The sequence below is a fragment of the Eschscholzia californica genome, unplaced genomic scaffold (genome assembly GCF_041429995.1).
Source record: "Eschscholzia californica isolate CP2 unplaced genomic scaffold, dmEscCali1.0.p SCAF_3, whole genome shotgun sequence".
Taxonomy (NCBI): domain Eukaryota; kingdom Viridiplantae; phylum Streptophyta; class Magnoliopsida; order Ranunculales; family Papaveraceae; genus Eschscholzia; species Eschscholzia californica.
Window position 1 is genome coordinate 56,813,069 of NW_028238420.1, and position 13,950 is coordinate 56,827,018.

The window sequence follows — 13,950 nt, forward strand, 5'->3', positions numbered from 1 at the left end:
AGATACTGATATCTATATGAAGGTACCTGAAGGATTCAAGTTACCTGAGGGAAAACCACGTGTCATGTATTCACTTAAACTTAATAAAGCTTTATATGGTTTAAAGCAATCAGGGCGAATGTGGTACAATCGCCTCAGTGAATACTTGACCAAGGAAGGTTATGTAAATGATCCGATTTGTCCATGTGTGTTCATCAAGAAATCAAATATTGGATTTGCTATCATTGCAATATACGTTGATGATATAAACTTAATTGGGACAGTTGAAGATGTCTCAAAAGCTGCAGAATATTTGAAGAAAGAATTTGAGATGAAAGATCTTGGAAAAACAAAATTCTGCATTGGTTTACAAATTGAGAGGAGCACAAGTGGCATACTTATTCATCAAAATTTATATACTGAAAAAGTCTTGAAAAGATTTCACATGGACACTTCATACCCTCTTAGTACTCCAATGGTTGTCAGATCTCTTGATACTGTAAAAGATCCTTATCGTCCTAAAGAAGATAATGAAGCACTACTTGGTCCTGAAGTACCATATTTAAGTGCAATCGGTGCTTTATTATATTTGGCTCAATGTACTAGACCTGACATTTCTTTTGCAGTAAATTTATTGGCCAGATTCAGTTCGGCACCAACAAAACGACATTGGATGGGAGTAAAGCATATTCTCCGATACCTTCGAGGAACTACTAACATGGGGTTATTCTATTCGAAGAATTCCTCTGATGGTTCACAAGTGATAGGATATACTGACGCAGGATATTTATCTGATCCACATAAAGGAGTTTCACAAACAGGCTATGTTTTTAGTAGTGGTGGTACAGCTTTCTCTTGGCGATCAAGTAAGCAAAGTATGCCTGCTACATCTTCTAACCACTCGGAGATTATTGCTCTTCATGAAGCTACTAGAGAATGTGTATGGCTAAGGTCTATTATTAGTCATATTAGACTTTCATGCGATCTCCCCGGGATTACAAAATCACCTACTATTATTTACGAAGATAATGCGGCTTGCATTGCTCAAATTAAGGAAGGATATATTAAAGGTGACAGAACAAAACACATTTCACCTAAATTATTTTTCTCGCACCATTTACAGAAGAATGGCGAAATTGATATTCAGAAGATACAATCATGTGAAAATTATGCCGACTTGTTTACCAAGTCTTTGCCTACTACAACGTTCAGAAAACTAGTACATGGCATTGGAATGCAGAGTTTGAATAATCTTATGGTATAAGATTACATCGGTCTAAGATATGATATTCATCAGGGGGAGAATATCATCTATGAAGATTTTTCGCATCACTAGTACTGGATATCTACGCGTTGTACTCTTTTTCCTTCGTCCAGTTTTTTGTCCCAATGGGTTTTTTCTGGCAAGGTTTTAAGGAGGCAGCATTTTGCGTATCCAACGTGATTCAAATTTTTTATGAGACAAAATTTTGATTTGTGGTCATCCAAGGGGGAGTGTTATATATATTGGCTGCCCAGAGATTTATGGTCTATTTTGATGCCACATAAGTTTCCTTAAGAATTAAGGAAGAAGTTAACATGAGGTGTGAAGTTAACATGAGGTGTACCTCAATGGTGATATTTGGCTGAGTAATGAACATGGATAGCATGAGGTGCCCAAAGCAAAATACCTTACCCTCTAAATGCTCCACATCCACTACCAACGTGGATGCTCTTTTGTGATTGGGACTTTTACTATAAATACCTTCATTGTTCCATTAGTTAGTGAGTGAGAAGAAAATATAAATATATGAGATAAATATAAGTTTTCTTTACCAAGTCTTTGTTATTCTTTATTATCTACTCTCTTTTTACTTATTGACAAATAGCAAACTTGTTACATATATGTACTTATAGTATTTGCGATATATTAATATCAACCGTTTTTTGCTTAAGCACTTGCCAAAGTTAATATGAGCATTAATCTCTAGAATCACGTACTTGTATGTTAAAAACTTTCAAAGAGTGGCTAAATAAGACAATAGTTTCCAAAAGGGTGAATGAGAAATAATAGTCTATTGATAAAGGAAAAGAAAAAGGTGAGATCTATTCTAAAGCTGACATCCCACAACAAGGGACCTACTGAGTCACCAAAATGGGTTATTTCTTTCTTAATTTGTTGGTGGGGTTGATCATGCCTTCAAGCAGATCATTATGGGTAGAGCCTTTATTTAAATGGGCATGAAAAAGAAAGAATCAAAGCTAAATCAGATCATAGATTAAGCCCTTTCCCTTTTAAATCTTTTCTTGTTTGAGAATATCAAAAGAGCTAGCTAGTAGGGAATCAAATTAAAGCAATGTTTGGAAGTTTGACTATGGTAATGTTCCATGTAAATATTCCTCCTAATATTTAAAATGAAAATGTATTAGATGTTACAGTTACATTCTAAGAGACCTTGTGATCATACAGAATTTGTAAGTTTTGGGCTGCCTGCCAATAGCCCCGCCCGCTTATGCATTTCGTCCGAGTGCATTTAGCACCCTATTCCAATTTGCCAATTTGAGTATTTGATCAACAAAATATCAGGATTTTTATTGTGGACCATCTCTATCCTCTCATTCATCTACTCCGGCGTCAGGCTTTAGTCACTGGTCTATTATCACCAGCCATTACCACTCCTACTGTCATCACCACACGTCCACACCTACTACCATCGAAACATTTCTTCCACCTCTTCTCATTGTTCAATCAAGACAAGCAATGACCACAAGACTTGGGTGTCGTCCGAGAACCCAAAAATAAGTAACTTTATGACTTCTTGAGTAGGAAAACAAAAAATTAGTTTGATAACGTGAAAATTCCCAACTTCCATCAAGTTAAAATTTGATTTTGTTTTAAAACTCATATTTTGTGAGAATATACATGGGAGAAATGATATCTAGCAAGCAATAATATAATGTTCTTCTCCACTCATTGCCAATTGATTTTGAGTTGAATGACAACAAATTTAACATGATATCAGAACCAGGGTCACATGTGATAAACTATAAACTTAAAAGTCACCACACAATCACCACCACCACCATCATCACAAAATTTTTATTTTTGTCTCTCTTTACCTTTAGTCCTTTATCTTCATATTCTTCAAATCTTCATTAAAGAGTATTGGATGTTCCACATTAAAATAAAAAATTAAGTAATTTTTTTTCGACAATTATGGATTAGGTTTGGTCTTTTTCATACTTCTTCCTCGTAAAAAGACCAAATCTGGTATAGATATAGCCTAAAAAAATGTCAGATCCGGTCTGAAGAAGGTCTTCTTTGTGAAGATGAAGGCCATGAATTTCTATTCCCGACAAAATCTACGAAGAAGACCATATTTGATCTATTGGATTCAAGAAAGAAAAAGTTTTCTCCTTTAATGGAGATATAAGAGAGAGTGTTAGAACTAAAAATCGCGGAAGCTATCGAACCTATCCTAGAAATTGATCCGATTATGAAGATTAATCGAAAAGCTAAGTCAAAATCTAAATATGCAAACAGAATTTACGAGGTTCGGCTTTAAAGCCTACGTCCTCGGGCGAACAAGAAATCTTTATTGAAGGATAGATGAAGACGACTCACACAACCCGCAAGTTCGTCCCAAGATGGTACCGTATAGTAATAACCTTCTATACTAAATCTTCGACGACCGAGAAATTTAACACCGCTCAAAAACTATGAAAAATTTCTCTCACTCTTGCTCTCTCTCTAGCTCTCTAAAGAAGAGTTGTTGTTGCTTGTGTTGGTGTGTTTACAAAGACTCAAGACCCTTATTTATATAGTAATATAAGCCGGTGGGAATTGAACCAAATTGAGCCAAAAAATTGGAAACCATCCCAAATTTCAAAACCGCCTTTAACCATCCAATTTGAAACCGCCTTTAACCATCCAATTTGCAACCGCCTCAAGCCATGTTAAACCGCCTCCAAGAAACTTCCACTTACAATTCTCCACCTCGTACACAATTTGATATACTTCAAATTTTGGACGAACACCAGGATACTCCTTGTAAGATATATCTGCTTCTTGTAACTTCATCTGACTGCACCATATGACCATGGTTCCCTACGTACCCTTTTACAGGATCAAGCCTACCGTAGTTCTACCAATCCTTCACATAAAGATTACCTTGTCGCCATTACACCCTTTCGGGAAACTTAACACGAGCCGATTTGTAACAATTTCAGGCAATGCTGAAACTTGCTACACGTCACCACTTTAATCAACATGTCTGCGGGATTCTCATCTGTGTGTACCTTCATGAGAGAAACATCACCTTCCTCGATGACATCTCGTACAAAGTGATACCTGACATCGATATGCTTAGTACGAGCATGGTGAACCTGATTCTTCGCCAAGTGGATCGCACTTTGACTATCACACCATACATCCACGCACTCCTACTTAATCCCTAGATCATCCAGAAGACCCCACAACCACAATGCTTCCTTCACACCCTCGGCCATAGCCATATACTCGGCCTCCGTAGTAGATAACGCAACTGTAGATTGTAACATCGATCGCCAACTAACTGGAGCACCATGTACCCTAAATACATAACCAGTAGTAGATCGTCTTCTATCTAGATCGCCAGCATAATCTGAGTCAACATAACCGCTTACCTGACATGTGTCTCCACCAAAGCACAAACCCGTATCAACAGTACCCTTCAAGTACCTCAAGACCCACTTCACAGCTTCCCAATGTGTCTTCCCCGGGTTCGCCATAAACCTACTAACCACACTGACCGCTTGTGAAATATCCGGACGAGTACACACCATAGCGTACATCAAACTGCCAACTGCACTAGCATACGATACACGATCCATATGATCCTTCTCCACCGTAGTAGTGGGAGATTGTTTTCCCGAGAGCCTGAAGTGTGGTGCCAAAGGTGTTGACACCGCCTTCGCATTCTGTATCCCGAATCGAGAGACTACTCGTTCGATGTAACCTTTCTGATTCAAGTAAAGTTTCTTACTTGACCGCTCTCTCTTAATCTCCATTCCCAGTATTTTCTTTGCAGCACCCATGTCTTTCATCTCAAACTCTTGACTGAGTTGAGATTTCAACTTATCTATCTCCACCATGCTTCTAGAAGCAATAAGCATGTCATCCACATACAGAAGGAGATAAATAAAGTCACCTTCGCGAAGCTTCTTGATGTATACACAACAATCATAGTCACTTCCGCGAAAACCATGCTTTAACATGAAAAAATCAAATAGTTTGTACCATTGGCGAGGGGATTGTTTCAATCCGTAAAGAGACTTCCTCAGACGACATACTTGATTTTCTTTACCCTCAACCTTGTATCCCTCAGGTTGAGCCATATAAATTTCTTCTTCCAAATCTCCGTGCAAGAAGGCGGTTTTAACATCGAGTTGTTCCAGCTCAAGATCACTATGAGCAGCAATACTCAATAGCACCCGAATAGAAGTATGTTTCACGACCGGTGAGAAAATCTCATTGTAGTCGACCCCTTCTTTCTGTGCATAACCCTTGGCCACTAGTCTTGCCTTATACCTTGTACCCTTGATCTGGGAAGAATCCTCTTTCTTCTTGTACACCCATTTACAACCAATAACAGACTTACCTTCGGGCAATGGGACAACCTCCCATGTCTTGTTCTTGTGAAGAGACTCCATCTCTTCTTGCATAGCAACCAACCAACTCTCTCTTTCCGCCGCGGTGATAGCTTGTTTGAAGGTGACCGGCTCGTCGTCTTCCACCGAGAGTGCATATTCAACCACATTTGCCTGCCCGTAATGCCTAAGAGGTTTGTCTGACCCTAACCTCTGTACCGGCTTATATAACCGTTTCGGCCTAGTGTGTACCGAAACATCCTGCTGTTGTTGTTGTAAAACTTGTATACCTTCCCCTTGAACCTCCTCATGATCGGGTTCATCAATTTCCTCATCCTGAGTATTATCCTGATGCTCCACCTGATCATGATTCCTAGAAACCCGTTGGTCTTCGATTTCTACTTCCACTACTTGAGCTTTAGTAGACCCAACATCACCATAACTAGGCACCGTAGCTTTCGCCATAGCTACAATAGATGACTCATCAAACACCACATCTCTGCTGATTACAAACTTCTTGTCTTCCGTACACCATAACCGATAACCTTTGACTCCTGTAGCATATCCTAAGAAAATTGCCTTCTTTGCTCTATTGTCAAGTTTGTTACCTTTAACATGGTAATAGGCCGTACAACCGAAAACCTCAAGTCTCCCGTAATCTGCATGTTCACCTGACCACACCTCGTAAGGTATGCCGCCATCTAAAGAAGAATGTGGAGACCTGTTCACAATATAACAAGCTGTAGCAACAGATTCTGCCCACCATTCTACGCCTAATCCCGAATTGGAGCGCATACATCTAGCCTTCTCAAGTAGTGTACGGTTCAATCTCTCTGCGACTCCATTCTGCTGAGGTGTGTTTACTACTGTCCAGTGCCTCACAATGCCTTCCTGATTACAAAACTCCTTGAATGCCCCATCCGTGTACTCGGTCCCATTATCCGACCTTAACGTCTTCAGCTTTCGACCAGTTTTGTTCTCAACCATTGCTTTCCACACCAGGAATGTGTTGAATACCTCATTCTTATGCTTCCGAAAATAAAGCCAGACAAATCTCGAATGATCATCAACGAATGTAACAAAATACCTGGAACCACCCTTGGAAGGTAACTTTGTCGGTCCCCAGACATCGGTGTGTACGTAGTCTAACACCTCTTTGCTCCTGTGCTTGCTTGTAGAGAACGTCACCCTGTGTGCCTTCCCGAACACACAATGCTCACAAAACTCCATGCAAGGCTTCTTCATGTCCTTCAACAAGCCTTTCCCGCACATCAAAGATAGACCCTTTTCTGACATATGCCCAAGGCGCATATGCCAAAGCCTCGTACTAGCCATTGGATCCCTTCCACTGATTCCTACTGCTACATCTCCCGTAATTGTTGTCCCCAAAAGTTTGTATAAATTTCCGTAACGAGTACCTCTCATTACCACCAAAGAACCCTTAACGACCTTTATGGAGCCATTCTCTATAATTATCTTACTGCCGTTCCGCTCCAACACACCAAGGGAAATTAGATTTTTCCGCAAATCGGGTATGTGTCTTACGTCCGTCAATGTTCTCACCACTCCATCGTACATCTTGATCCGTATTGTTCTGAGTCCCACAGTTTTACATATACTATCATCACCCAGTATAACTGTACCACCATCTATACTCTTATAGGTAGTAAACCACTCCCTATTTGGGCACATATGGTGTGACGCCCCTGAATCAAGCATCCACTTATCGAAGATCTTCTCAGACACCTCTGTCACCGAGAAACATTCGTCCGCCTCTTCTGACACATATCCCGCCTCTTGCATCTCTTGTTTCTCCTTGTAGCCTTCGTTCTTTTGCTTCAACTTTCTCTTTGGATAAGCCGCTTTAAAGTGGCCTAGCTCACCACAACTAAAGCACGTTTTTTTGAAAGAGCCTCTAGATTTCCCGCCATTTCCCTTTCCCCTTTCATTACTCCTCCCCCTCGTTAACCCTTGTGCTTGATCCTTGTCTACTCCACCCGACGCCATACTGCTAGTAGCAACCTTACGAAGGTCATCCGCTAATAACGAATTTCTCGTCTCTTCCATGCTTAGACTATCACCAACAAGCATCAAAGTTTGAACAAGGTTTTCATAGGATTTTGGCAATGAAAGTAACAATATGAGGGCTTGGTCCTCATCCTCAACCTTAACATCAATATCCTTCAAATCTGAGATAATCCTGTCAAACCTATTCACATATTCCTGAATAGAAGAACCCTCTTCCATTCTATATGTGAATAATTTGGATTTTAAGTAGACCCGATTCGTTAAAGTTTTCGTCATGAAGTTGCTTTCTAGCTTTAACCACACACTCGCCGCCGTTGTTTCTCCGTCTACTAGGAAAGCCACGTCCCTCTCAAGACACAACATAATGGTTGCCCGTGCTTCGAGATCTAACTCATCCCAATCCTCATCTGACATATCTCTTGGTTTCTTTCCCGTCAACGTCTTGTGTAATTTCTGTGAGATTAGCAAATTCTTCATCTGCATCCGCCAATAAGAAAAATCGTTTTTCCCATTGAACTTCTCTATCTCATATTTCCCTGATTTGACCGTACCACTTCTCGATCCCATCTTCTCTTCGTTCAATCTCAACAAGGCTCTGGTACCAATTGTTAGAACTAAAAATCACGGAAGCTATCGAACCTATCCTAGAAATTGATCCGATTATGAAGATTAATCGAAAAGCTAAGTCAAAATCTAAATATGCAAACAGAATTTACGAGGTTCGGCTTTAAAGCCTACGTCCTCGGGCGAGCAAGAAATCTTTATTGAAGGATAGATGAAGACGACTCACACAACCCGCAAGTTCGTCCCAAGATGGTACCGTATAGTAATAACCTTCTATACTAAATCTTCGACGACCGGGAAATTTAACACCGCTCAAAAACTATGAAAAATTTCTCTCACTCTTGCTCTCTCTCTAGCTCTCTAAAGAAGAGTTGTTGTTGCTTGTGTTGGTGTGTTTACAAAGACTCAAGACCCTTATTTATATAGTAATATAAGCAGGTGGGAATTGAACCAAATTGAGCCAAAAAATTAAAAACCATCCCAAATTTGACTTTTCAGTCAATGCATGAAAAACTTAAAAATAAGGACATCTCGATATTTATTCAAACTAAGGACGTCATACACGTATCCGGTCATTACACTACCAATTACAATACGCAATTCTCCACTTTGTAGTAATTAGAGTCTTAACAGAGCATATCATAAGTCTGACTAGTTTGTTACAAATAGGACAGTGCCACTGCCTTTTATGTGTGGGTACCCTTAATGTGTTCCCAATTACAATACGCAATTCTCCACTTAATTTGAGCCAATCTTCACATAAAGTTTCAATTACTTTCTCATCATCTCTCTCTATTTCTTTCTCTAGACTTTTCACTCTCTCTCTCTCTCATCACACTACCACCATCAACAATATGAGTTCATTACAAGCTAATAATGAACAACTTCATCAACCTCTCTTGAACACAAAACAAACACAGGCATCTCTTTATGGTCATGATCATGGAGAACACAAAATTGGTAATGAAATCGAAAAAATCCTATCAAATACTGAAATGGGTAGATTTGATCGTTACTTATCGGCCACCTTAATTGAATTAAAGCTTCTTTTCTTCCTTGCTGCACCCTCTGTTTTAGTATACATGATTAATTATCTCATGGCCATGTCTACCCGGATCTTCTCTGGTCATCTTGGTAATCTTGAACTTGCTGCTGCTTCACTTGGTAACACTGGCATTCAAGTCTTTGCTTATGGTCTTATGGTACTCTCTCTCTCTCTCTCTCTCTCTCTCTCTCTCTCTCTATATATATATATATATATATATATATATATATATATATATATCTGTGGGTGTGTGTGTGACTACCCAAATCTTCTCTACTAATGACATGAAGAAAAATGTTAGGGAACAAGAAAAACCAAGAAGGCTGGAGGCAGAAATCCTATGTAGATTATTGTGATTTGTCTTTTCGATTATTCTGATCCACTAATTAAACAGCAAGTCACGGCAAGTCACATAGGATTTTCTGCGTAGAGTCTGCCTACTTTTTCTTGTTCACTAGCATTACTGTAACGTGAAACCCACTTTGGTTTGTTAGTAAGTAGTAACACGTATATTATATATGCACATACGTATGTACCTATATATGTCTCTACAGTGGATAACAGAGTTCGAATCTAATTGTTTCAGAAAAAAAAAAACTTACCATAGAATGTATTTTTTATCAGCTCGGCATGGGAAGTGCAGTAGAAACACTATGTGGACAAGCTTATGGAGCAGGAAAGTACGAAATGCTCGGCGTTTATCTTCAACGATCCATGATCCTCTTAATGGCAACTGGAATTCCTCTTACAATAATCTACATCTTCTCAAAACCAATCTTGATATTTCTTGGTGAATCATCTGAAATAGCATCTGCTGCAGCTGTATTTGTTTATGGACTGATCCCCCAGATATTCGCATACGCGGCAAACTTCCCGATACAGAAATTTCTCCAAGCTCAAAGTATAGTTGCTCCAAGTGCATATATATCACTTGCTACATTATTAGTGCATATATTCTTGAATTGGGTTGTGGTTTATAAGATAGGGTTAGGGTTGTTGGGTGCATCATTGGTGTTGAGTTTGTCATGGTGGATTGTGGTAGTTGCTCAGTTTGTGTATATATTGAAGAGTGACAAGTGCAAGCATACTTGGTCTGGGTTCACAATACAAGCCTTCTCTGGACTGCCAGAATTTCTTAAATTGTCTGGTGCATCAGCTGTGATGTTGTGTTTGGAGACTTGGTATTTTCAGATTCTTGTTTTGCTGGCTGGTTTACTCGAGAACCCTGAAGTTGCCTTGAATTCTCTTTCGATATGGTAAGCTAAGCCAATCTTGTATTTTCATGGAAAAGCTTGTCAAACTAATTACTTGGTGGTGTTTTTCTCAAAGTCAGATTTGAAATCAGACTCAATATCTGAATTGCTTCGAGCAAGAGATCATTACGTTTGTTTTATGTCAGACTCGTCTTAGTGCCTGATTTGAACTGATTTTAGATCCATTTGAGTCAAACTTAAAAGATGAGCTCAATTAAAATGAAAAAAATGACTATTATACCCTTGACCGAATTTAATAATAATTTAATATTACTCATGGAAAGTGATGTTGGTGTATGCAGCATGATAATATCTGGTTTGGTTTACATGATCTCAGTGGGATTCAATGCAGCTGCAAGGTGAACTTTTTCATCTATATACTTTTAAGGGGTGTGGAGCCCCTAGGCCCACAATGTTTCATTATTATTGATGTGGTGGTACTATGACCAAATTTGCAGTGTGAGAGTGAGTAATGAACTTGGGTCAGGGAACCCTAAATCAGCAGGATTCTCAGTTGTTGTGGTCACTACCATATCCTTTATACTAGCTGTTATAGCTGCAGTGATAGTAATGTCATTGCGCCACGTTATTAGTTACGCCTTCACGGAAGGTGAAATCGTGGCAAATGCAGTCTCTGATCTCTCTCCTCTCCTCGCCATCTCTCTCGTCCTTAATGGCATCCAACCTGTCCTCTCTGGTAATCAATCGCCTCCATAACTGGCTCTTCTACTCTCTTTTTTTCCCATTTTAATACACTACACTTAATTTACATGACTATATCGACGGGTCATAGGCAAAGTAAAAGAAAGAAAAAAAAAATGTGCGAAATTGCAATCGGAAAGAATTTAAGATTCAACAACTAAGTGTTACGAGATCGCGATAGAGTTAGGTGAACTTTAATCACCATCTACCTACTTAACAGAGTTGTCATGATCGAGGATTAATTATTTAATGTCTTGTGGTAAGATAATATCGTCATGGAAGGCAGAAGTAAATGCATATAGGCCATTACTAAACTAAAATGCATTAAGTTGATATTGAATTTGTACGGATAATTAATGACGGACATGTTAAATATTTATATTTTTTTCGAAAACAAATTAAATGTATATATTGATAGTAAGTCCCATTATCCCTGAAAATTCTCATTTAGTATTAGTCCCACTGTGAATTGATTTTTGTTTCTGTATTATATTCGTTTTCATAAACGTGGGATGCTATTACGTTTTTCATTAAATGTATATATTCGTTTTCACTTTCGAAAGGGGTGGCTGTTGGATGTGGTTGGCAAGCGCTAGTTGCGTACATAAACGTGGGATGCTATTACGTGGTTGGTGTTCCTTTGGGGGTTTTACTTGGCTTTAAATTCAACCTTGGAGCTAAGGTACATATTTTTAGAATTACTTACTCGAAATTACAGAAAATATGTTATAGATGGTTTAACTGGTATAATAATTTAATCGTGAATTAATTTCCTAACCGCGTACACTAATTTAGTGCATAGAGTTTATGTTGGATGGTTTAAACACAGTACTGTAATTTAGTCGATAAAATTTATTCACAGATGATTGTTAACACATACTTGATATAAGTTTAAGTTGTTCTTGAGATGATTTAAAGCAGAATTTATACCTAAATTTTGAATTGGCCACAGAATTCTTATCACCTAAGTTTAGATGTTGATGCCTTGAGGGTGATTGGCCTTTACTTACAAACCATTAATTAACTCTAATAGTGGGAGGTGCCACTAGACAAACTTGACCTTAACTTTTCTGCATACACGTAAGTGATGACATATTTTGGTGTGATTGTATTTCTTTTTTTTTTTTGTTGAAATGGTGTGATTGTATTTGGTCAGGGAATATGGTCAGGGATGATATGTGGAACACTAATGCAAACCCTAATTCTTATTTGGATTACATTTCGAACCGATTGGAACAAAGAGGTAAACAACTTTTCTCTCACGAAACCAGTTGTCGATACCCTAAAATTACTTTAATCTCTTCCTTTCTCGTAAACTTATTTTTATTCCTTTTGGTTGTTTGGAAATGATTTTAGTTAATTATACATTCTTCAATAATTTTTCAGGTAATTGAAGCAACTAGAAGATTGGATAAATGGGGGAATAAGGGTGGAGATGCATCTACAATCAATAGTAAAAAAGAAAATGAGGACATGTGAATGATTTTGGCGTGGCAATAGCTTCTTTTTGTCCAAAGAATGTCAATAACTTTGCTATGTATTTTTTAGTGAAGATATGAAAATACAAGAAGAATCTAGTCGATTGTTGCATCTTTTGTGATTTCAGAATATTTACTAGAATTGAACGGTAGGATATTCTAGTATTGTTTTTAGATCTCTATCGATTTATCTCATCCACTTGCTTACAATTACATTTTGTTTCTAGTGCTCTCCACTAACATTGATCCGGCATTTATATTCATAATAAGTTTCTATTTCTTGATCCACAACTTTGGCCATTAATTTGTATAAATGAACTTGTTTTCAACTATTATTACCATTGTAAACAACTTACTCACAAACTTAAATCCAAAATCATTTGATCATGTTTGACGCGCGAAAATGAAATGGAAATGGATTGTGATTCTTGGGAATCACAATCCATAGCAGCAAAGTCACAGAAAAGATTTGTTTCGTGATTCTCATTCTCCATGATGATTTATTTTAATATTTATAGATAAAATTATCTTTGATAAAATTATGTTGATGGTTAGGAATATTCATTCTTCTTACACAAATGGAATTTGAATGAATCTAAGTAACTTGGAACTCAAGAATCTTTCGGGAAGAAACGTTTCTCACAAATTCTACAAGGTCGGCAATATGATTTATCAAACATATGTGATGAACCCAAACAACGAAATTTAACATCTCATGACTATGAAATAGTAGTTTCATTCCCATACAGTAAATCTACGCCGCCTTAACACAGTCGCAATCGACATTCGGTGAAACGAGTCTATATAAAGTATCAAGTTCGCCCTAAAATGGGTATTCACAACATAATCAATGAATCAAAGGTTTAATCTCTAACTTCGTTTTTCAATTCAATTCTTCAAACCGCAAGAATCCTTTACTAACTTGAGTATCGGAAAAATTTCCGAGTTTCGTTGTGTCCAATATGCTTTCCTATGCTCTTTGGATGATTGTTCATTGATATCATTCCTCGTGGGTGACATAACTAGATGGTCATGTGGGGATGTTGTCATCTTCTTTTACTACAATAGCTAAAACACTCAAATAGCTATAAGGCGCTTCTATGGGCACCAGGCCAAACCGTTGTAGGCGGGCGACCGTCTCATTGAATCGGGTCAGTGACATTGACCCGAGATCTCTATAATCACCCCGTCAACTAACCTGGGTGAAGTTCATCTCCATTATCTTCTATCTTCTTCTTATGTTTCCTTAGATGCACATTTCATATTCCATATTCGTATCTGAAAGCAAATAAGT

At 38.1% G+C, this 13,950-nt stretch overlaps 1 protein-coding gene across 1 annotated transcript; it reads left to right on the top strand.

Moving 5' to 3' along the window:
• The first annotated feature begins 8,722 nt into the window (after positions 1-8,722).
• Positions 8,723-12,869, top strand: LOC147552236 (protein DETOXIFICATION 40-like). The gene is made up of 7 exons (XM_086671298.1): positions 8,723-9,380; positions 9,848-10,479; positions 10,779-10,835; positions 10,935-11,173; positions 11,742-11,860; positions 12,335-12,421; positions 12,565-12,869. Exons 1-7 carry the CDS (start codon positions 9,033-9,035, stop codon positions 12,655-12,657), a joined length of 1,575 nt encoding a protein of 524 aa, XP_086527424.1. The 5' UTR covers positions 8,723-9,032; the 3' UTR covers positions 12,658-12,869.
• Positions 12,870-13,950: the final 1,081 nt, after the last annotated feature.